Source organism: Rattus norvegicus, chromosome 1, assembly GCF_021556685.1.
Source record: "Rattus norvegicus strain SHRSP/BbbUtx chromosome 1, alternate assembly SHRSP_T2T, whole genome shotgun sequence".
NCBI lineage: Eukaryota > Metazoa > Chordata > Mammalia > Rodentia > Muridae > Rattus > Rattus norvegicus.
The window spans coordinates 252,133,113-252,154,824 of NC_141534.1; the positions used below are offsets into that span (position 1 = coordinate 252,133,113).

The window sequence follows — 21,712 nt, forward strand, 5'->3', positions numbered from 1 at the left end:
GTCATTCATGTTGGTAAACAAGCAAGGTCTAGGAAGACAAATCTTACTCATTTTCCCTCACGAACATAGTTCATGTCTTACATGCCATGGATGGATGGAGAGAGAGTTTGCTCTCACGCACAGAATTTATGTATATAAAGGAACATGCAAGGGAGACTGTGGAATGAAAGAATCTAAACATAGGAAGCTATAGACCTGTCTTCCTCCTTTTTCTTTGTATTTATTCTTCTCTCATACTATACATCCTGACAGGATCCTCCCTTCCCTCCACTCCTAGTCTTCTCACTAGCCTCCTAAAAAGAACGTTTCTTCTTACTAAGTCGAACAGGGAAAAGTGAAACACATCCCAGTCCCACTGTTACAGGTCCCAGTAGAACACCAATCCAATCAACCATAATGTATTTTCAGAGTACCTAGTGCAGACCCATGCAGGCTCTAAGATTGTATCTAATATGTCTGTTAGTAAATAGGAGCCCCACTTAGTTGATTCTGTGTGTCATGTTCTCCTGGTGTGTTCATCCACTCTGTCTCCAACAATCTTATCTTGCCTTCTCTTGTGGTGTTTCCCAAGCCCTACATAATTTTTGATGCTGGATCTCTATGTCTCCCCTATTCACTGCCTTAGTAATCCTCAATGATGACAACTAGACTAGGTACTAATATAGCAGAATATTATTAGAAATAACTCAATTGATTTCTTTTTTGCCAGTTGGGTTCATCTTTACTATGGTTCCCTGGGATGTTCAACATTCAGGTTTGCCATCTACACCTAAACAGTATCCAGTCAATGCCTCCTGATTTGGCATGGGTCTCAATTTACACCAGCCAGTAGTTGGTTACATATTCTGAGTTTTCATTACTTTAGAACATTTCCAGGAGGACAAATTGTAGCTTGAATGTTCTATGTCTTGATTAGTGCCCTAATCCCATAGGAATTGTCTCTCATGCGATTGATATTGTGTATTCTGACAGATGTAAAATGGAATCTCAGAGCAGTTTTGATTGCATTTTCCTGATTGCTAAGGATGATGAACATTTATATTCTTCAACTGTTCTTCAGCCATATAAGATTCCTCTACTGAAAATTCTTGGTTTAGATCCTTGCAGTTTTTTTTTAATAATTTCATTATTTGGTTTGTTGATGTCTAGTCTTTGTTTATACATTTTAGATATTAGTGCTCTGCCAGATGTTAGGTCTGTGAAAATCCTTTTCCCATTTAGAAGGCTGCCATTTTGTCCTATTGACCATGTCCTTTGCCTTAAAGTTTTCTTTTACTTTCATGAGGTATCATTTATTAATTCTTAGTATTAATTCTCAATTAAACCTGCAATATCAATGTTCTGTTTAGGAAACTGTCTCCTGTGCCAAGGCATTCGAAGTTATTCCCTATTTCTTCTTCTTTCAAATTTACTATGTCTGTTTGCACGGTGATGTGAGTCCACATCTCCACTGTTGCTAGGCACAGCCTTGTGAGTAGGTGGAACATGGGGAGTTTGTCTGTGCTTATCCCACTCCATTGCCAGAGCAGGTGCTGGGCTGTAGGGAAGCACCAAGACACCAGGGTGGGAAATCACAGTCTGAGATGCAGCACCCTGGGGCCTAGGGGATTCTCTGACTCTTCAACTTTCAGTTGCAGAGAGCAGAATCAGTGCCCACAAGCTGCAGGCATTTTCTAGCCTGGGGCCTGGGGAAAGAGGAGATCAGACTTGTTCCAGTGTTAACTCCTTAGCTTGGTGGCATTTGTTGCTAGGAGCACAGAGAAGCCTTCTACTGGAAAATTAAGTTGAGGTTCTGTAGGTGAATGCCTTCTCCATAGCTCCTCAAAATGGAACTTGATGAAAGAGACAGTCCACAATTCAAAACTCTTTATTGACTGTTTATTGTGTAGAATGGTTACATGCCAGGTAGTTCCCACTTCTTAGAGTGGGACTGAGGAAAAATAACTTTTGCAGGGAGGAATGTATGGGAAGGGAAGCTTACTGGATAAGCCCTCTGGACCATTACCTGCCTGATTACCATGGAGAACTCTGTTCTGTGTCCATGTGACCACAGGTCACATTTCTGTCTGTGAGGAGTGTGGCACATGTTCCATGCCAGGAATCTGACAGAGGGTGAGGAGTCACCTAAGTCTCTGGTGTGTGCCCACTGAATCTCCAGGTCTCAACAAGCTCTACAATTACCAAGGGTCCTGGCATGGGTTTGCCATTCAAAATTTACGTTCACTCTTGTAGGGTGATAAATATGGATCTATTTGCATTGTTCTATGGTATGGCAGCAATTAAGTCAACACCATTTATTAAGGATGTTTTCTTTTTCTGTTGTATGTTTCTAGCTTCTTTATCAAAAAGTCAGGTAGTCATAGGAATATGAATTTATGTCTGGCTCTTCAATTTGATTCCACTAATGAACATGTCTGTTTTATATAATTACCAGATGTATTAATTACTATTTCTCTGTATTACAGCTTGAAGTAAGGAATGGTGATAACATTAGAGGTTTTACTATTTTTCAGGATTATTTTAGCTCTCAGGGGTTTTTTGTTTTTCTATATGAAATTGATAATGGTACTTTTAAGAACTGAAAGGAATTGAGTTGGAATTTTGATAGAGAGTGCATTGAGATTGGTCTTTTGTGCATTGGACATTTTTACTGTGTTGATTCTAGCAATCTGTAAGTATGAGAAACCTTTTCATCCTCTTACAGCTTCTATTTCTTTCTTCAAAGACATGAAGTTTATCATAGAAATTTTTTATTTACTTGGTTACAGTTAGCCCAAAGTTTTAATATTGTTTATAGCTATAGTGAAAGGTACTGTTTCCCTATTTTCTTTCTCATTCCATTTGCACTTGTATGAAGGAGGGTTACAGATTTGTTTCCAAGTTAATTTCATATCACTTCCCTAAAGGATTTTATTAGATGTAGGAATTTCCTTGTTGCTTATACATCCTATCATGACAACTTCAAGTAAATGTAAACTGCTTCCTTCTTTTCCAATATATACCCACTTGATTTCCATATTTTATTATTGTGCCTAGATCTAGTTCCTCATTCTAGTGGGATTTCTTTTAGATTCCCTACCTTTAATTGGAGGATAACTATAGGCTTGATATAAATTTCATTTATGTTTTTGTATGTGCCTTGGATAGCTAATCTCTCCAAGACTTTAATCATGGAAGGGTGTTGTTTTGTCAATGTCTTTTCTGGTATCTAATGGGATGATCATGGGATTTTATCTTTCTATTTTTTAGGGTAGATAATTTTGTCTAATTTTTGTATGTTGGACCATGTTTACATCCCTAGTATGCAGCCATTCATAATGGTGAAAGATCTTTTTTAGTTGATCTTGGATAAATGTTACAAATACCTTATTGAGTATTTTTACATCTATATTAATAAAGAAAATTGTCATATAAAACTATTTGTTAAATTTTTGTGTGGATTTTATATCAAGATGATTGTACCCTCAAAACATGAATTTTCTGATGTTCCTTCTGTTTCAATTTTGTGGAATGATTCGAGAGTATTTGTATTAATTAGTTTTTGGATGTCTTTAAAATTCTGTGCTAAAACACTTTTAATTAAGACCTCTATTTCATTATGTATTATAGGTCTTTGTATATTGTATATCTGATCTCAATTTCACTTCAGTAAGTGATTTCTATCAAGTAATTTTGTGGAGAACAGGTTTTTTTTTCTTTTCTTAAATTTTTTTATTAGATATATTTCTTTACTTACATTTCAAATGCTGTTCCCCTTCCTGGTTTCCTATTCATAAGACCCCATCCCCTATAATCCCCCTCCCCCATATGGGTATTTCCCCCGTACATCCCCTTACTGCCCCCCATATTCCACTGCACTGGGGGTTCAACCTTGGCAGGACCATGGGCTTCCCCTTCCACTGGTGCCCCAAAAAGGCTAATCTATGCACATATGCAGTTGGAGCCCTGGGTCAGTCCATGTATAGTCTTTTGGAAGAACAGGTTTTTAAAGTATGACCTGATGAGTCTTTGAACTTCCTTGCTATCTGTTGTCATGTCTCCTGTCTCATTTCTGATTTTGTTAATTTGGATAGTAACTCTCTTTTTTTTTATCTTTATTAACTTGACTATTTCTTATTTACATTTCAATTGTTAATCCCCTTCCCGGTTTCCTGGCCAACATCCCCCTAACCCCTCCCCTTGATGAGGACTTTTCTATGTTCTTGTTTTCCTCAAAGAACGAAATCTGTTTCATTGTTTCCTTGTATTGCTACCTTTGTTTTCATTTTACTAATTTCAGCCCTCAGTTTTATTATTTAATTCCACCTACTCCTTTTGGGTTTGCATACATTCTTTTCTTACTTTTATACTTTTATTTGTTCTAGAGGTTTCAGATGTAATGTCAAATTGATAGTGGGAGATCACTTCATTTTTTTCTATAGGCACTTAGTGCTATGAATTTTCCACTTAGCCTTCATTGTGTCCCATATATTTAGGTATGTGGGGCATGTATTTCCATGGATACCTAAAAGCCTTTAATTTCTTTCTTTTTTCCTTCTTTCTTTCTTTCTTTCTTTTTTGTCTTACACACTTTTCAGTCAGTAAAGAGTTCTTCAGTTTTCAGGTGTTTGTAGCCTTTCTGTTGTTTGTGCTGCTGTTGAAATCAAGCTATAATCTATAGTGGTTTTGGTTAAATTTAATGTTTTTTATCTTTTGAGACTTGCTGTATGAACCAATATGTGTTCAATTTTGGAGAAATTTCTATGGGGTGTTGAGAAGTCTTATACTTTTGTGTTTTAGGTAAATGATCTTTAGATTACTTGTCAGGATTGTTTAGATAAAACAAAAATCTCTTAGCATTACTATTTCTTAATTAGTGTTCATCTGAATGGCCAGTTACTTGGTAAAAGTTGGATATTAAAAGTCTCCTACCACCAATGTATGACTGTTAACATGTTGGTTAAACTTTAGAAATTTCCTTTAACAAATAAGGTACACTTTTGTTTGGGGCATAATAGTTAAGAAATAAAACGCCATCTTGGTGCATTACGCCTTAAATGAGTAGAAAGTATCCTTCTTCATCCCCATTTGAGTCTATTTGTTAGATATTAGAATGTCTATACCAACTTGCTTCTTAGGTCCCTTTGCTTGGGAGATATTTTTCCAATTGTTTATTCTGAAGCAATGTCTGTCTTTGATGATGAAGGGTGTTTATCATATGCCCCTGCAGAAGGATAGATCCTGCTTTTTCATTAATTCTGTTAGTCTAAGTCATATGGATGAGGGTTGAGTCCATTAATATTGAGAGATATAAGTGACCAATGATTGTTAATTATTGTTACTGTATTGTTGTGTGGTGGTATTCATGGTGTGTGTGTGTGTGTGTGTGTGTGTGTGTGTGTGTGTGTTTCTGAGATGGGAATCTTTCCTTATTATGGTTTTGCTGGTGTGAGGTTATATATTTTCTGTGTTTTCATGGGTATAGTTAACCTCCTTGGCCTCGAATCTTCTTTTTAGTATCATCTGTAAGACTAGATTTGCACATAGATCTTGTTTGAGCTAATTTTTAGCATAGAATATCTTGTTTTCTTTATGATGACTGAAAGAATTCCTAAATCTAGTAGTTTGGGCTGAAATCGTTGGTCTTTTAGCTCTGCAGTATACTGCTCAGTCCATTCTCCCTTTTCTCCCTTTTAGAGTCTCCACTGAGAAATTAGATATAATTCTGAGAACAAGTCTATATTTATAGGTTACTTGCCTTCCTTGACTGTACCTCTTAATATTACTTCTTTATTCTGCAAATTTAGCATTTCAATAATTATGTTGAGAGTAAATTTTCATTTCTGATGAAATATGTTTCATGTCAGATTCCTTGTCTTCTTGTAAGCATCTCCTTTTTTAAGTTAGGAAAAAAATTCCTCTGTGATTTAGTTGGAAATATTTCCAGGGGTGATGGTCTTTGCACTAATTTTTCTCCTATTCCTATTATTATTTAGTCAATTACATTTAGCCTTTTTATACTACTGCAGAATTCCTGAATGTTTTGTTGTAGGAATTTTTTTATAAATTTTACCTTTTCCTTGACTGATGAACACATTTTTATTGTATTGCCAATGCCTGAAGTCCATTCTCCCACCCTTGTTGGTGAGAACAACAAGAGCACAGAAGCATAGCAGAGAGAAATAAGCTTACCTTCGGTATGAAGTAGTTTCTGAATTTAGTGTCACAGGTCACATCATGAAGCAGACCATTTGGACCAATGTCAATGTATCTCTGAACCTCGTGGACCATGGCATTTGTGTAGGGCATGTGGCTCCTGTCCTGCATAGAGGGGCTGCGGTGTCTCCCAATCACATGGTCAATCTCTTCCTGGACTTTAGCTGGATAAAAACAATGACAAATATTGGAATAAGAAAAATGTAGCCTGTATCTCCCATTAATGCCCATCTAACTAGGCCATGGAGAAACTGGCCCAATAGTATTTTCAACATATATTTCACACTGAGGAGTAAACTTAGATACATAGGATTATTCTAAGGTAGATTTCTACCATTATATTATAACATAGCTAACATGATTCATTATTATATGCTAATTGTTTTATTCATGATATCAAATAATGAGATATAGTTAAATATTGATAACAATAAAAAAGGTTCAATTAATTTGACATTATAGACATTAATAAAGATATCAGAAATAATATATTAAATTGAGGAATATATTACTGAATATTTTCTTTTATTGGATATTTTTATTTACATTTTAAATGTTATTCCCTTTACTGAGGTATGTGAAGGTCTTTATGCAATTTTATTCTGCCCAGCTCATTTTTTATGGCAAAATATTATTTTATTTTATTTTTTATTAATTTTTTATTAACTTAAGTATTGCTTCTATACATTTCGAGTGTTATTACCTTTCCCAGTTTCCAGGCCAAAATCGCCCTAACCCCTCCCCCTCCCATTCTTTATGGGTGTTTCCCCTCCCCATCCTCCCCCCATTGCCGCCCTCCCCCCAACAATCATGTTCACTGGGGTTTCAGTCTTAGCAGGACCGAGGGCTTCCCCTTCCACTGGTGATCTTACTAGGCTATTCATTGCTACCTATGAGGTCAGAGTCCAGGGTCAGTCCGTGTATAGTCTTTAGGTAGTGGCTTAGTCCTTGGAAGCTCTGGCATTGTTGTTCATATGGGGTCTCGAACCCCTTCAAGCTCTTCCAGTTCTTTCTCTGATTCCTTCAATGGGGGTCTTATTCTCAGTTCAGTGGTTTGTTGCTGTCATTCGCCTCTGTATTTACTGTATTCTGGCTGTATCTCTCACGAGAGTTCTACATCCGGCTCCTGTCGGCCTGCACTTCTTTGCTGCATTCATCTTGTCTAATTGGGTGGCTGTATATGTATGCGCCACATGTGGGGCAGGCTCTGAATGGATGTTCCTTCTGTCTCTGTTTTAATCTTTGCCTCCCTGTTCCCTGCCAAGGGTATTCTTGTTCCCCTTTTAAAGAAGGAGTGATGCATTCACATTTTGATCATCCATCTTGAGTTTCATGTGTTCTATGCATCTAGGGTAATTCAAGCATTTGGGCTAATAGCCACTTATCAATGAGTGCATAACATGTGTGTTTTTCTGTGATTGGGTTACCTCACTCAGGATGATATTTTCCAGTTCCGACCATTTGCCTATGAATTTCATAAAGACATTGTTTTTTTTTTCTTTTTTTCCGGAGCTGGGGACCGAACCCAGGGCCTTGCGCTTGCTAGGCAAGCACTCTACCACTGAGCTAAATCCCCAACCCCAAGACATTGTTTTTGATAGATGAGTGATACTCCATTGTGTAGATGTACCACGTTGTCTGTATCCATTCCTCTGTTGAAGGGCATCTGGGTTCTTTCCAGCTTCTGGCTATTATAAATAAGACTGCTATGAACATAGTGGAGCACGTGTCTTTTTTATATGTTGGGGCATCTTTTGGGTATATGCCTAAGAGAGGTATGGCTGGATCCTCAGGCATTTCAATGTGCAATTTTCTGAGGAACATTCAGACTGATTTCCAGAATGGTTTTACCAGTCTGCAATCCCACCAACAATGGAGGAGTGTTCCTCTTTCTCCGCATCCTCGCCAGTATTTACTGTCACCTGAGTTTTTTATCTCAGCCATTCTCACTGGTGTGAAGTGAAATCTCAGGGTTGTTTTGATTTGCATTTCCCTTATGACTAAAGATGTTGAACATTTCTTTAGGTGTTTCTCAGCCATTCGGCATTCCTTAGCTGTGAATTCTTTGTTTAGCTCTGAACCCCATTTTATATTAGGGTTATTGGTCTCCCTGTGGTCTAACTTCTTGAGTTCTTTGTATATTTTGATATAAGCCCTTTATCTGATGTAGGATTGGTAAAGATCTTTTCCCAATCTGTTGGTTGCTGTTTTGTCCTAACCACAGTGTCCTTTGCGTTACAGAAGCTTTGCAGTTTTATGAGATCCCATTTGTCGATTCTTGATCTTAGAGATAAGCCATTGGGGTTTTGTTCAGGAAATTTTTTCCAGTGCCCACGTGTTTGAGATGCTACCCTAGTTTTTCTTCTATTAGTTTGAGTGTATCTGGTTTGATGTGGAGGTCCTTGATCCACTTGGACTTAAGCTTTGTACAGGGTGATAAGCATGGATCAATTTGCATACTTCAACATGTTGACCTCCAGTTGAACCAGCACCATTTGCTGAAAGTGCTATCTTTTTTCCATTGAATGGTTTTGGCTCCTTTGTCAAAAATCAAGTGCCCATAGGTGTGTGGGTTGATTTCTGGGTCTTCAATTCTGTTCCATTGTTCTATCTGTCTGTCTCTGTACCAATACCATGCAGTTTTTATCACTATTGCTCTGTAATACTGCTTGAGTTCAGGGATAGTGATTCCCCCTGAAGTCCTTTTATTGTTGAGGATAATTTTAGCTATCCTGGGTTTATCGTTGTTCTAGATGAATTTGCCAATTGTTCTGTCTAACTCTTTGAAGAATTGGATTAGTAATTTGAAGAGAATTGCATTTAATCTGTAGCTCGCTTTTGGTAAAATGGCCATTTTTACTATATTAATCCTGCCAATCCATGATCATGGGAGATCTTTCCATCTTCTGAGGTCTTCTTCAATTTCTTTCTTCAGATTCTTGAAGTTCTTATTGTACAGATCTTTTACTTGCTTGGTTAAAGTCACACTGAGGTACTTTATATTATTAGGGTCTATTATGAAGGGTGTCATTTCCCCATTTTCTTTCTCAGCTTGTTTCTCTTTTGTGTAGAGGAAGGGTACTGATTTATTTTAGTTTATTTTATACCGAGCCACTTTGCTGAACTTGTTTATCTGCTTTAGTAGTTCTCAGGTCGAACTTTTGGGATCACTTAAATATACTATCGTATCATCTGCAAATAGTGGTATTTTGACTGCTTCTTTTCCAACCTGTATCCCCTTGATCTCCTTTTGGTGTCTGATTGATCTGGCTAGAACTTCAAGAACTATGTTGAATAAGTTGGGAGAGAGAGAGCAGCCTTGTATAGTCCCTGATTTTAATGAGATTGCTTCAAGTTTCTCTCCATTTAGTTTAAGGTTAGCAACTGGTTTGCTGTATATAGCTTTTACTATGTTTAGGTATGGGCCTTGAATTCCTATTTTTTCCAGGACTTTTACAATGAAGAGGTGTTGAATTTTGTCAAATGCTTTCTCAGCATATAATGAAATGATCATGTGGTTTTGTTATTTCAGTTTATTTATATAATGGATTATGTTGATGGTTTCTGTATATTAAACCATCCCTGCATTCCCGGATGAAGCCTACTTGATCATGGTGGATGATTGTTTTGATGTGCTCTTGGATTCGGTTTGCCAGAATTATATTGAGTATTTTTGCGTCGATATTCATAAGGCAAATTGGTCTGAAGTTCTCTTTCTTTGTTGGGTCTTTGTGTGGTTTAGGTATAAGAGTAATTGTGGCTTCATAGAAGGAATTCAATAGTGCTCTATCTGTTTCAATTTTGTGGAATAGTTTGGATAATATTGGTATGAGGTCTTCTATGAAGGTCTGATATAATTCTGTACTAAACCCATCTGAACCTGGGCTCTTTGTGGTTGGGAGTCCTTTTATGACTGCTTCTATTTCCGTAGGAGTTATGGGGTTGTTTAACTGGTTTATCTGTTCCTGATTTAACTTCAGTACCTGGTATCTGTCTAGGAAATTGTCCATTTCCTCCAGATTTTCAAGTTTTGTTGAATATAGGCTTTTATAGTAAGATCTGATGATTTTTGAATTTCCTCTGATTCTGTAGTTATGTCTCCCTTTTCATTTCTGATTTTGTTAATTTGGACACACTCTCTGTGTACTCTCGTTAGACTGGCTAAGGGTTTATCTATCTTGTTGATTTTCTCAAAGAACCAACTTTTGATTCTGTTGATTCTTTCTATGTTCCTTTTTGTTTCTACGTGGCTGATTTCAGTTCTGAGTTTGATTATTTCCTGCCTTCTAGTCCTCCTGGGTGTATTTGCTTCTTTTTGTTCTAGAGCCTTTAGGTGTGCTGTCAAGCTGCTGACACATGCTCTCTCCTGTTTCTTTCTACAGGCACTCAGAGCTATGAGTTTTCCTCTTAGCACAGCATTCATTCTGTCCCATATGTTTGGGTATATTGTACCTTCATTTTCATTAAATTCTAAGAAGTCTTTAATTTCTGTCTTTATTTCTTCCTTGACCAGTTTACATTGAGTAGAGCGTTGTTGAATTTCCACGTATATGTGGGCATTCTTCCCTTATTCTTATTGAAGACCAGCTTTAGGCCATGGTGGTCTGATAGCATACATGGGATTATTTCTATCTTTCTGTACCTGTTGAGGCCCGTTTTTTGACCAATTATATGGTCAATTTTGGAGAAAGTACCATGAGGAGCTGAGAAGAAGGTATATCCTTTTGCTTTAGGATAGAATGTTCTATAAATATCTGTTAAGTCCATTTGGTTCATGACTTCTCTTAGTCTGTCTACGTCTCCGTGTAATTTCTGTTTCCATGATCTGTCCATTGATGAGAGTGGGGTGTTGAAATCTCCTACTATTATGTGTGAGGTACAATGTGTGTTTTGAGCTTTAGTAAGGTTTATTTTACGTATGTAGGTGCCCTTGTATTTGGGGCATAGATATTTAGGATTGAGAGTTCATCTTGGTGGATTTTTCCTTTGATGAATATGAAGTGACCTTCCTTATCTTCTTTGATTACTTTTAGTTGAAAATTGATTTTATTTGATATTAGAATGGCTACTCCAGCTTGCTTCTTCAGACCATTTGCTTGGAAAATGTTTTCCAGCCTTTCACTCTGAGGTAGTATCTGTCTTTGTCTCTGAGATGTGTTTCCTTTAGGCAGCAGAATGCAGGGTCCTCATTGTGTATCCAGTTTGTTAATCTATGTCTTCTTACTGGGGAATTGAGACCATTGATGTTGAGAGATATTAAAGAATAGTGATTATTGCTTCCTGTTATATTCATATTTGGATGTGAGGTTATGTTTGTGTGCTTTTCTTCTCTTTGTTTTGTTGCCAAGACGATTAGTTTCTTGCTTTTCTATGCTGTAGCTTGCCTCCTTATGTTGGGCTTTACCATTTATTATCCTTTGTAGCGCTGGATTTGTAGAAAGATATTGTGTAAATTTGGTTTTGTCATAGAATATCTTGGTTTCTCCATCTATGTTAATTGAGAGTTTTGCAGGATACAGTAACCGGGGCTGGAATTTGTGTTCTCTTAGGGTCTGTATGACATCTGTCCAGGATCTTCTGTCTTTCATAGTCTCTGGCGAAAAGTCTGGTGTGATTCTATTAGATCTGCCTTTATATGTTACTTGACCTTTTTCCCTTACTGCTTTTAACATTATTTCTTTATTTTGTGCATTTGGTGTTCTGACTATTATGTGACGGGAGGTGTTTCTTTTCTGGTCCAATCTATTTGGAGTTCTGTAGGCTTCTTATATGCCTATGGGCATCTCTTTTTTTAGGTTAGGGAAGTTTTCTTCTATGATTTTGTTGAAGATATTTACTGGTCCTTTGAGCTGGGAGTCTTCACTCTCTTCTATACCTATTATCCTTAGGTTTGATCTTCTCATTGAGTCCTGGATTTCCTGTATGTTTTGGACCAGTAGCTTTTTCTTCTTTACATTATCTTTGACAGTTGAGTCGATGATTTCTATGGAATCATCTGCTCCTGAGCTTCTCTCTTCTATCTCTTGTATTCTGTTGGTGATGCTTGTATCTATGGCTCCTTGTCTCTTCCTTTGGTTTTCTATGTCCAGGGTTGTTTCCATGTGTTCTTTCTTCATTGCTTCTATTTCCATTTTAAATTCCTTCAACTGTTTGATTGTGTTTTCCTGGAATTTTTTCAGGGATTTTTGTTATTCTTCTCTGTAGGCTTCGACTTGTTTATTTATGTTTTCCTGTGTTTCTCTAAGGGAGTTCTTCATGTCTTTCTTGAAGTCCTCCAGTATCATGATCAAATATGATTTTGAAACTAGATCTTGCTTTTCTGGTGTGTTTGGATAGTCCTTGTTTGCTTTGATGGGAGAATTGGGCTCTGATGATGTCATGTAATCTTGGTTTCGGTTGCTTGGGTTCTTGCACTTGCCTCTCGCCATCAGATTATCTCTAGTGTTACTTTGTTCTGCTATTTCTGACAGTGGCTAGACTGTCCTAAAAGCCTGTGTGTCAGGAGTGCTGTAGACCTGTTTTCCTGTTTTCTTTCAGCCAGTTATGGGAACAGAGTGTTCTGCTTTCGGGCGTGTAGTTTTTCCTATCTTCAGGTCTTCAGCTGTTCCTGTGGGCCTGTGCCCTGAGTTCACCAGTCAGGTCGCTTGCAGCAGAAAAGTTGGTCTTACCTGTGGTCCCCAGGCTCAAGTTTGCTCGTGCGGTGTTGCTTATAAGCTCTCTGTGGGGACAGCAACCAGGAGGACCTGCCCTGGTGCACCAGAGTCCCAGATGGCGTTTGGTGTTTTCCTCTGGAGTCAGAGATGTGGGCAGAGTGTAGTCTCTTCTGGTTTCCCAGTCGTTTCTGCCTCTCTGAGGTTCAGTTCTCCCTCCCACAGAATTTGAGTGCAGAGAACTGTTTATCTGGTCGGTCCCTTCAGGCTCCGGCAGTGTCTCAGATGCAGGGGACCTGCTGCTCCTGTCCCTTATCTCCAGGAACCCAGAGGCACTATACAGTTTCCTCTTGGGCCAGGGATCAGGGCAGGGGTGGGCAGTGCTGGCGGTCTCTTCCACTCTGCAGTCTCAGGAGTGCCCACCTGTCAGGGCGGAGATCTCTCTCCCACGGTGTTTGGGAGCAGTGAGCTGGAGGCAGGGAGTGTGAGATTGGGACTCCCGCTAAAAACTGGAAGTGTCCAGTCCTAGAAGAATTTTGCCTCTGTGTGTCCCGAGGCCACCAGTCAGGTCACTTGCAGCAGAAAAGTTGGTCTTACCTGTGGTCCCCAGGCTCAAGTTTGCTCGTGGGGTATTGCTTATGAGCTCTCCGTGGGGACAGCAACCAGGAGGACCTGCACCGCCCTTTCTGGGAGCCCCCGTGCACCAGAGTCCCAGATGGCGTTTGGTGTTTTCCTCTGGAGTCAGAGATGTGGGCAGAGTGTAGTCCCTTCTGGTTTCCCAGGCGTGTCTACCTCTCTGAAGGTTTAGCTCTCCCTCCCATGGGATTTGGGTGCAGAGAACTGTTTATCTGGTCGGTCCCTTCAGGTTCCTGCCTAGCTTATTTTTAATTATCAGTGTGCAGGTTCATCACAAGCAACTACTTAGAAATATATTTTAAACAGTAACTTTGCTAAGTACTCAATCATATACAATCATACACAACTATTGAGATATTGGTAGCAGAAAATAACATAGCAGTTATGCCTGTATCTTATTTATAAATATATATCTGCAAGTAGATAATGAACATATATACATACATATATACATACCATATACACATGAATGCACACACATATATCATTCTTAGATTACCATATTTAGTAATATGGAAAATTGTGGAAGGAGTTGAAGATATATAAAATGATTCTCTATCTCCAATATAAGAGATAGTTTACATTATTTGTATACTTTTTGATTAATGCATGCTGTTCACTTTAGGTTGTAATTTTCCCTTTCATGATTTAGAATTACTTGTCAGTATTCAAGGAGTGTTTCACTGCCTAGAATAAATGTGCATTTAATGAAGACATCAGAAGACACATTACTTCTGTGCTGTTCCTCATTTTCTGTTCATTCCTGCAGCATCTATCAGGTAAATACCAAATCTGGGCTTTTCTAATTCTAGTGCTCAGAGCACTCTCTGAAAGTATCAACTTCTCTCATAAATTATACAGGTACCTTTAGTTAATTGCTTCCTAGAGGAAAGTTGCACTAGTCAATTGGGTGAAAAATCTCCTCCAAGGATTCATAAAGAAAGCAAAATAGGGAGCAAAATTTACTGTTGAAGATCTATCTTTACATTTTTGCTTTTTCAATGCAGAAGACGATCACCACCCGCTCTTGAGAATTCTGTTGTGTTGTCAATATTTTAAGTGTGGTTGGGGATAAACTTGAACATCTTTGTTCATTCATTCCATTTTTTACATTCTGGTCTTTACATTATTTCTGATGGATATGTGGAGGAAAAAGTCTATGCAAAACACAGAGATGTTTAGAGTGCATTGAACGTGGGTGGTAGACCCAGATTGTTATATTCATGAGAGAATGGAGAAAAGAATTTTGAGATTCTATTTAACATTGTCAGTTTTCCACTTTCAGCCTCTACATTATTCTTTCCCTGTCAAACATTCAATGTTCTTTTAAATATGGATTTCTGTTTATTTTTTATATAATTCTGTTTATGTGTTGGAAACTCTCACGTGAAGGATAAAATAATTAAGGTAAAAGTGGGCTGAGTAGCTTCCGTTTCCCAACCTGGTTTTCTACTTAAAAATGTTCAATACAAAGAAGGGCCCTTAGGGACACTGGAGAGGCACAGTATGCTTTTCTTATTCTATGGCAATTCTTCAAGAGTATGTTAACCTATCACCTTCCAGGATCTTCACCCCACCCACTCTTCACTACTAATGTATTTTAGTTATATTATGAAGGATTCTGTTCTCTACTGTTGTCTTCATTTGCTAGCCTAAATGAATAAATTCTGTCTCATAATTATGCTATTTCTGCAGATATTGACAGACAGTTGAAGGTATGTTTAATGTCGAACTACTGGCTCAACTTAAATTTACAATAATGTTATTTGTAAAATGAAACTTTTTCATATTTTGTGGAAAATATTATTGATGATAATTTTTATTGGCCATAATAAAGTATTCTATAACTTTGACATCATAACCTTGACATGAAGAGCAATACAACTATTATGAACCAAACAATTTAAAATGCTTCACAGAGTAAAATATTTTCCAATAAAACACATTAAATACTGGACTTTATTCTATACTTTAATGATCTGAGTTTTTTTCTACACAAGAATTATATTTATCAAAATGAAGTAAGCAACTGCAAGAATTCACCTGCTCAGAAGGCCTGATTTAGGTGAAGAAAACATGCAATCATGGCCCAGCATTTGCTCAAGGTGCTTACCACAGACCATCTACTAGAGAACTCAGACAAAGGACTAGCCTTGATGGCTTTTTCAACAGCTAAGTTCTCTTAATTTTATTCAGTCCTCATTCTTATTGAACCAATGGAACAGAAAGGTAAATACTGACATTTTGAATAACAACCTGGAGGATACAAGCTGCATCTTCCCAGCATCTTCCAGGTCTGCTGTGCTTCAGCACCTATGTGCTTACCTGTGACGTGTGGGTACTTCATCAAGAGCAGGAGAGCAAATCTCATTGTTGAGCTTACTGTCTCTATTCCAGCAAAAAACAAATCAGTCACCATGATTGCCAGGTGTTCAAGTGTATAGTTCATCCACTGATTGGCATTTTCCTAAGAATGGATTGGTACAATTTTGTGATAAATATTGTTCTTGAACAATCAACTACAATTGAATAGACAAGATTGGACAAATCTATATTGTTGATTACACAGAATCTAGAATGTTCATCAGTGTCAAACTATTATAGCATTTTAGAAACTGTGATATAAATGGTCTAAACTTCATTATCTACACTTATTTCTCCTGTTTGTCAAAACTGCATTCCCAAGTTTATGTTCTCTCTCTCTCTCTCTCTCTCTCTCTCTCTCTCTCTCTCTCTCTCTCTCTCTCCTCTGTATTTACATTACATAAGTATACAGAAAATATGAAGAGAAGCTATTTTGTTGTCTATTTCTCAGAATGAGAATATTTCATTTCTCAAATAAAAGCAAATGTAAGGAAAGATTTAGATTTTATTTGGGCACAGGACATGCATTTATTTAAAGAAAGCCTACACACTTAACATGGGAAAAATATTGAAAGGCACTTGACTCTATTGCTTTACATCTTCTTCACTATATCAACACAGGTTACAATGAGTTTCTTTGTACCTGACTTCCATTAATCCTTTATAATTTAAGGTATCTAAAGCTAGACTTCCCCTTATTTGTTAGGAAGCATAAATTATTTTTTATTATTTACATTTCAAATGTTATTCCCTTTCCCATTTTCCTGTCCATAAACCCTCTATCCCCTCCAACTCTCCCTCCAGCTCCCCCATAAAGGTTCCCCCATCCATCTCCCCTTACCACCACCTTCCCCACGACATTCCCCTGCACTGTGGGTCCAACCATGGCAGGACCAAGGGCTTCTACTTCCACTGGTGGCCAGCAAAGTCATCCTGTGCTACATCTGCGGTTGGAGCCATGGGCCAGTTCATATCTAGTCTTTGCGTAGTGGTTTAGTTTCTGGAAGCTCTGATTGGGTGGCATTGTTGTTCTTATAAGGCTTAAAGCCCCTACAGCTCTTTCAATCCTTTCTGTAATTCCTCCACTAGGGATCCTGCTCTCAGTTCAGAGGTTTTTCTCTTAGCATTCACCTCTGTATTTGATATGCTTTGTTGTATCTCTCAGGAGAGATTTATCTGGTTCCTGTCAGCATGTACTTCTTAGTTTCATCAATCTTATCTAGTTTTGGGGTGTGTGTGTGTGTGTGTGTGTGTGTGTGTGTGTGTGTGTGTGTGTGTGTGTGTCTGTGTGTGTGTGTGTGCCACATGTGGGGCAAACTCTGAATGTCCATCCCTTCAGTCTCTGCTCTAAACTTTACTTCCACATACCCTCCTTTGGATATTTGTGTTGCCCCCTTTAAGAAGGAGTGAAGCATCCACATTTTGGTCATCCTTTTTGAGTTTCATGTGGTCTGTGGATTGCATCTTGGATAATTCTAGTGTTTGAGCTAATATCCACTTATCAATGAGTGCATACCGTGTATGTCTTTATGATTGGGTTACCCCACTCAGGATATTTCCTAGTTCCACCAATTTGCTTATGAATTTTATGAAGTTATTGTTTTGATAGTTGAGTAGTACAACATTGGGTAGATACACCACATTTTCTGTATCCATTCCTCTCTTGAAGGGCATCTGGGTTCTTTCCAGCTTCTGGCTACTATAAATAGGCTGCTAGGAACATAGTGGAGCATGTGTCCTTGTTGTATGTTAGAGCATCATTTGGGTATATGCCCAGGAGTGATATAACAGGGTCTTTAGGTAATACAATGCCCAATTTTCTAAGAAATCTGCAGACTGATTTCCAGAGTCATGGTACAACATTGCTATCCCACCAAAAATGGAAGAATGTTCCTCTTTCTCCACATCTTCACCAGCATCTGTTGTCACCTGAGTTTTTGTTCTTAGCTGTTCTGACTGGTGTGAGGAGGAATCTCAGGGTTGTTTTGATTTACATTTCCCTGATGGCTAAATGTTGAACATTTCTATAGGTACTTCTCAACCATATGATATTCCTCAGCTGAAAATTCTTAGATTAGCTCTGTACCCTACTTTAATAGGGCTACTTGGCTCTCTGGAGTGTAACTTCTCTGTATATTTTGGATATTAGCCCTCTATCAAATGTAGGATAGGTAAAGATCTTTTCCCAATCTGTTGGTTGCCATTTTGTCCTAATGATGGTATACTTTGCGTTACAGAGGCTTTGCAATTTTATGAGGTCCCTCGTGTCCATTCTTGATCTCAAGGCATAAGTCATTGGTGTTTTGTTCAGGAAATTTTCCCCAGTGCCCATGTGTTTGAGGATCTTCCCCACTTTTTCCTCTATTTGTTTGAGTGTATCTGGTTTGATGTGGAGGTCCTTGATCCACTTGGACTTAAACTTTGTATGGGCAATAAGAATGGATCAATTTGAATTCTTCTATGTGCTGACCTCCAGTTGAACCAGCACCATTTGTTGAAAATGCTATCGTTTTTCCACTGAATGGTTTTAGTCCCTTTGTCAAAGATCAAATGACCATAGGCGTGTGGGTTTATTTCTGGATCTTCAATTCTGTTCCACTGATCTATCTACCTATCTCTATACCAACACCATGCAGTTTTTATCACTATTGCTCTGTAATACTGCTTGAGTTCAGGGATGGTGATTACTGCAGAAGTTCTTTTATTGTTGAAGATAGATTTTGCTATCCTGGGTTTTTTTGTTCTTCCAAATGAATTTGCAAATTGCTCTTTCTAAGTCTATGAAAAAATTGAGTTGGAATTTTGGTGGGGATTGCTTTGAGTCTGTAAACTCCTTTAGGAAAAATGGCCATTTTTACTATATTAAACCTGCCAATCCATGAGTATGGGAGGTCTTTCCATCTTCTGAGATTTTCTTCAATTTCTATCTACAAAGACTTGAAGTTCTTGTCATGCATTTCTTTCACTTGCTTGGTTAGAGTCACACTGAAGTATTTTATGTTATTTGTAACCATTGTGAAAGTTGTCATTTCCCTAATTTCTTTCTCAGCCTGTTTATCCTTTGAATAGAGGAAGTGTGATGATCTGTTTTTATATTTAGCCACTTTCCTGAAGTTGTTTATCAAGGTTAGTAGATCTCTGATGAAACTCTTGGGGTCCCTTATGTATACTATCGCATCATCTGCAAACAGTGATATTTTGACTTCTTCCTTTCCAATTTGTACTCTTTGACCTACTTTCATTGACTGATTGTTCTGACTAGGATTTCGAGTAATATATTGAATAAGTAGGGAGGAAGTACATGTGTCCTTTTTTTCTCTCAATTCAAACATCTATGCTCCAAATGAAAAGGCATGTAAATTCATAACAGAAACCTTATTAAGCCTCAAAGAAGAGACACCGCCCAGACCTGAAGGGATCAATCAACAGTTCTCTACAAACAAATCACATGGGAGGGAGAGCTAAAATTTGAGAGGAACAGACACGACTGGGAAGCCAGAAGAGACTACACTCTACCCACATTTCTGACTCCAGAGGATAACACCTAACACTATCTGGGACCCCAGTACACGGGGGCTCCGGGAAAAGGTGGTGCAGGCCCGCCTGGTTGCCACATCCACGAAGAGCTCAAAAGCAGCACCCCAGGAGCCACTTCAGCCATGGGAAGCAACCTGCCTGGTGGACTCAGGGCATAGTCCCACATGAACAGCTGAAGACCAGTAGGCAGGAAAGGCTACACGCACAAAAGCAGAACACTCTGTTCCCACAACTGGCTGAAAGAAACCAAAAAAAGAGGTCTACAGCACTCCTGACACACAGACTTATAGGAAGGTCTAGCCACTGTCAGAAATAGCATAACAAGGTAACACTAGAGACAATCTGATGGCAAGAGGAAAGCACAGGAACCAAAGCAACAGAAACTAAGACTACATGGCATCATCGGAGCCCAATTCTCCCACCAAAGCAAACACTGAATGTCCAAACACATCAGAAAAGCAAGATCTAGATTTAAAATCACATTTGATCATAATGATGGAGGATTTGAAAAAAGACATGAAGAACTCACTTAGAAAAACGCAGGAAAGCGTAAATAAACAAGCAGAAGCCTATAGAGAGGAATCACAAAAATCCCTGAAAGAATTACAGAAAAACACAATCAAACAGGTGAAGGAATTAAAAATGGAAATAGAAGCAATAAAGAAAGGACACAGGGAAAACACCCTGGATATAGAAAACAAAAGGAAGAGACAAGAAGCTGTAGATATAAGCATCAAAAACAGAATACAAGAGAGAGATGAGAGAATCTCAGGAGCAGAAGATTCCATAGAAATCATCGACTCAACTGTCTACGAAACTGTAAAACTGAAAAAGCTACTGGTCCAAAACATACAGGAAATCCAGGACTCAATGAGAAGATTAAACCTAAGGATAATAGGTATAGAAGAGAGTGAAGAATCCCAGCTCAAAGGACCAGTAAATATCTTCAACAAAATCATAGAAGAAAACTTCCCTAACCTAAAGAGAGATGTCCATAAGCATACAAGAAGCCTACAGAACTCCAAATACACTGGAGGAAAATAGAAAATCCTCCCATCAAATAATAGTCAAAACACCAAATGCACAAAACAAAGAAAGAATATTGAAAGCGGTAAGGGAAAAAGGTCAAGTAACATATAAAGGCAGACCTATTAGAATCACACCAGACTTCTCACCAGATCTATGAAAGTCAGAAGATCCTGGATAGATGTCATACAGACCCTAAGAGAACACAAATGCCAGCCCAGGTTACTGTATCCTGCAAAACTCTCAGTTAACATAGATGGAAAAACCAAGATATTCCATGACAAAACCAAATTTACACAATATCTTTCTACAAATCCAGCGATACAAAGGATAATAAATGGTAAAGCTAAACATAAGGAAACAAGCTACATCTTAGAAAAAGCAAGAAACTAATAGTCTTGGCAACAAAACAAAGAGAAGAAAAGCACACAAACATAATCTTACATCCAAATATGAATATAACAGGAAGCAATAATCACTGTTCCTTAATGTCTTTCAACATCAATGGTCTCAACTCTCCAATAAAAAGACATAGATTAACAAACTGGATACTAAATGAGGACCCTGCTTTCTGCTGCCTACAGGAAACAAACCTCAGAGATAAAGACAGACACTACCTCAGAGTAAAAGAATGGAAAACAACTTTACAGGCAATTGGTCTGAAGAAGCAAGCTGCAGTACCCATTCTAATATCGAATAAAATCGATTTTCAACTAAAAGTCATTAAAACAGATAAGGAAGGACACTTCATATTCATTAAAGGAAAAATCCAACAAGATGAACTCTCAATCCTAAATATCTATGCTCCAAATCCGAGGGAAACTACATACATAAAAGAAAGCTTACTAAAGCTCAAAGCACAGATTGCACCTCACACGATAATAGTAGTAGATTTCAACACCCCACTCTCATCAATGGACAGATAATGGAAAAAGGAATTAAACAGAGACATAGACAGACTAAGAGAAGTCATGAACCAAATGGACTTAACATATTTTTATAGAACATTCTATTCTAAAACTTAAGGACATACCTTCTTCTCACCACCTCATGGTACTTTCTCCAAAACTGATCTTATAATTGGTCATAAGACAGGCCTCAACAGAGACAAAAAAGACAGAAATAATCCCATGTGTCCCTTCAGAATACCATGGGCAAAAGCTGGTCTTCAATAACAATAAGGGAAGAATGCCCACATATACATGGAAGTTGAACAATGCGCTAATCAATGATAACCTTGTCAAGGAAGAAATAAAGAAAGAAATTAAAGACTTCTTAGAATTTAATGAAAATGAAGTACAACT

The 21,712-nt window shown here is 38.0% G+C and overlaps 1 protein-coding gene across 12 annotated transcripts in view; it reads right to left on the reverse strand.

Moving 5' to 3' along the window:
* Cyp2c13 (cytochrome P450, family 2, subfamily c, polypeptide 13) overlaps nt 1-21,712 on the reverse strand; it is an 80,476-nt gene that overhangs the window by 18,083 nt on the left and 40,681 nt on the right. For all 12 annotated transcript variants that reach the window (XR_015653155.1, XR_015653186.1, XR_015653163.1 and 9 more), the window contains exons 6-7: nt 15,807-15,948; nt 6,172-6,359 (exon numbers count right to left, since the gene is read on the reverse strand). Coding sequence is in view for 8 of the 12 variants with exons in the window: in XM_087609030.1 (XP_087465156.1) it covers nt 6,172-6,359; nt 15,807-15,948 (330 nt within the window). In the remaining 4 variants the exon portion in view is untranslated. The remainder of the gene's footprint in view (nt 1-6,171; nt 6,360-15,806; nt 15,949-21,712) is intronic.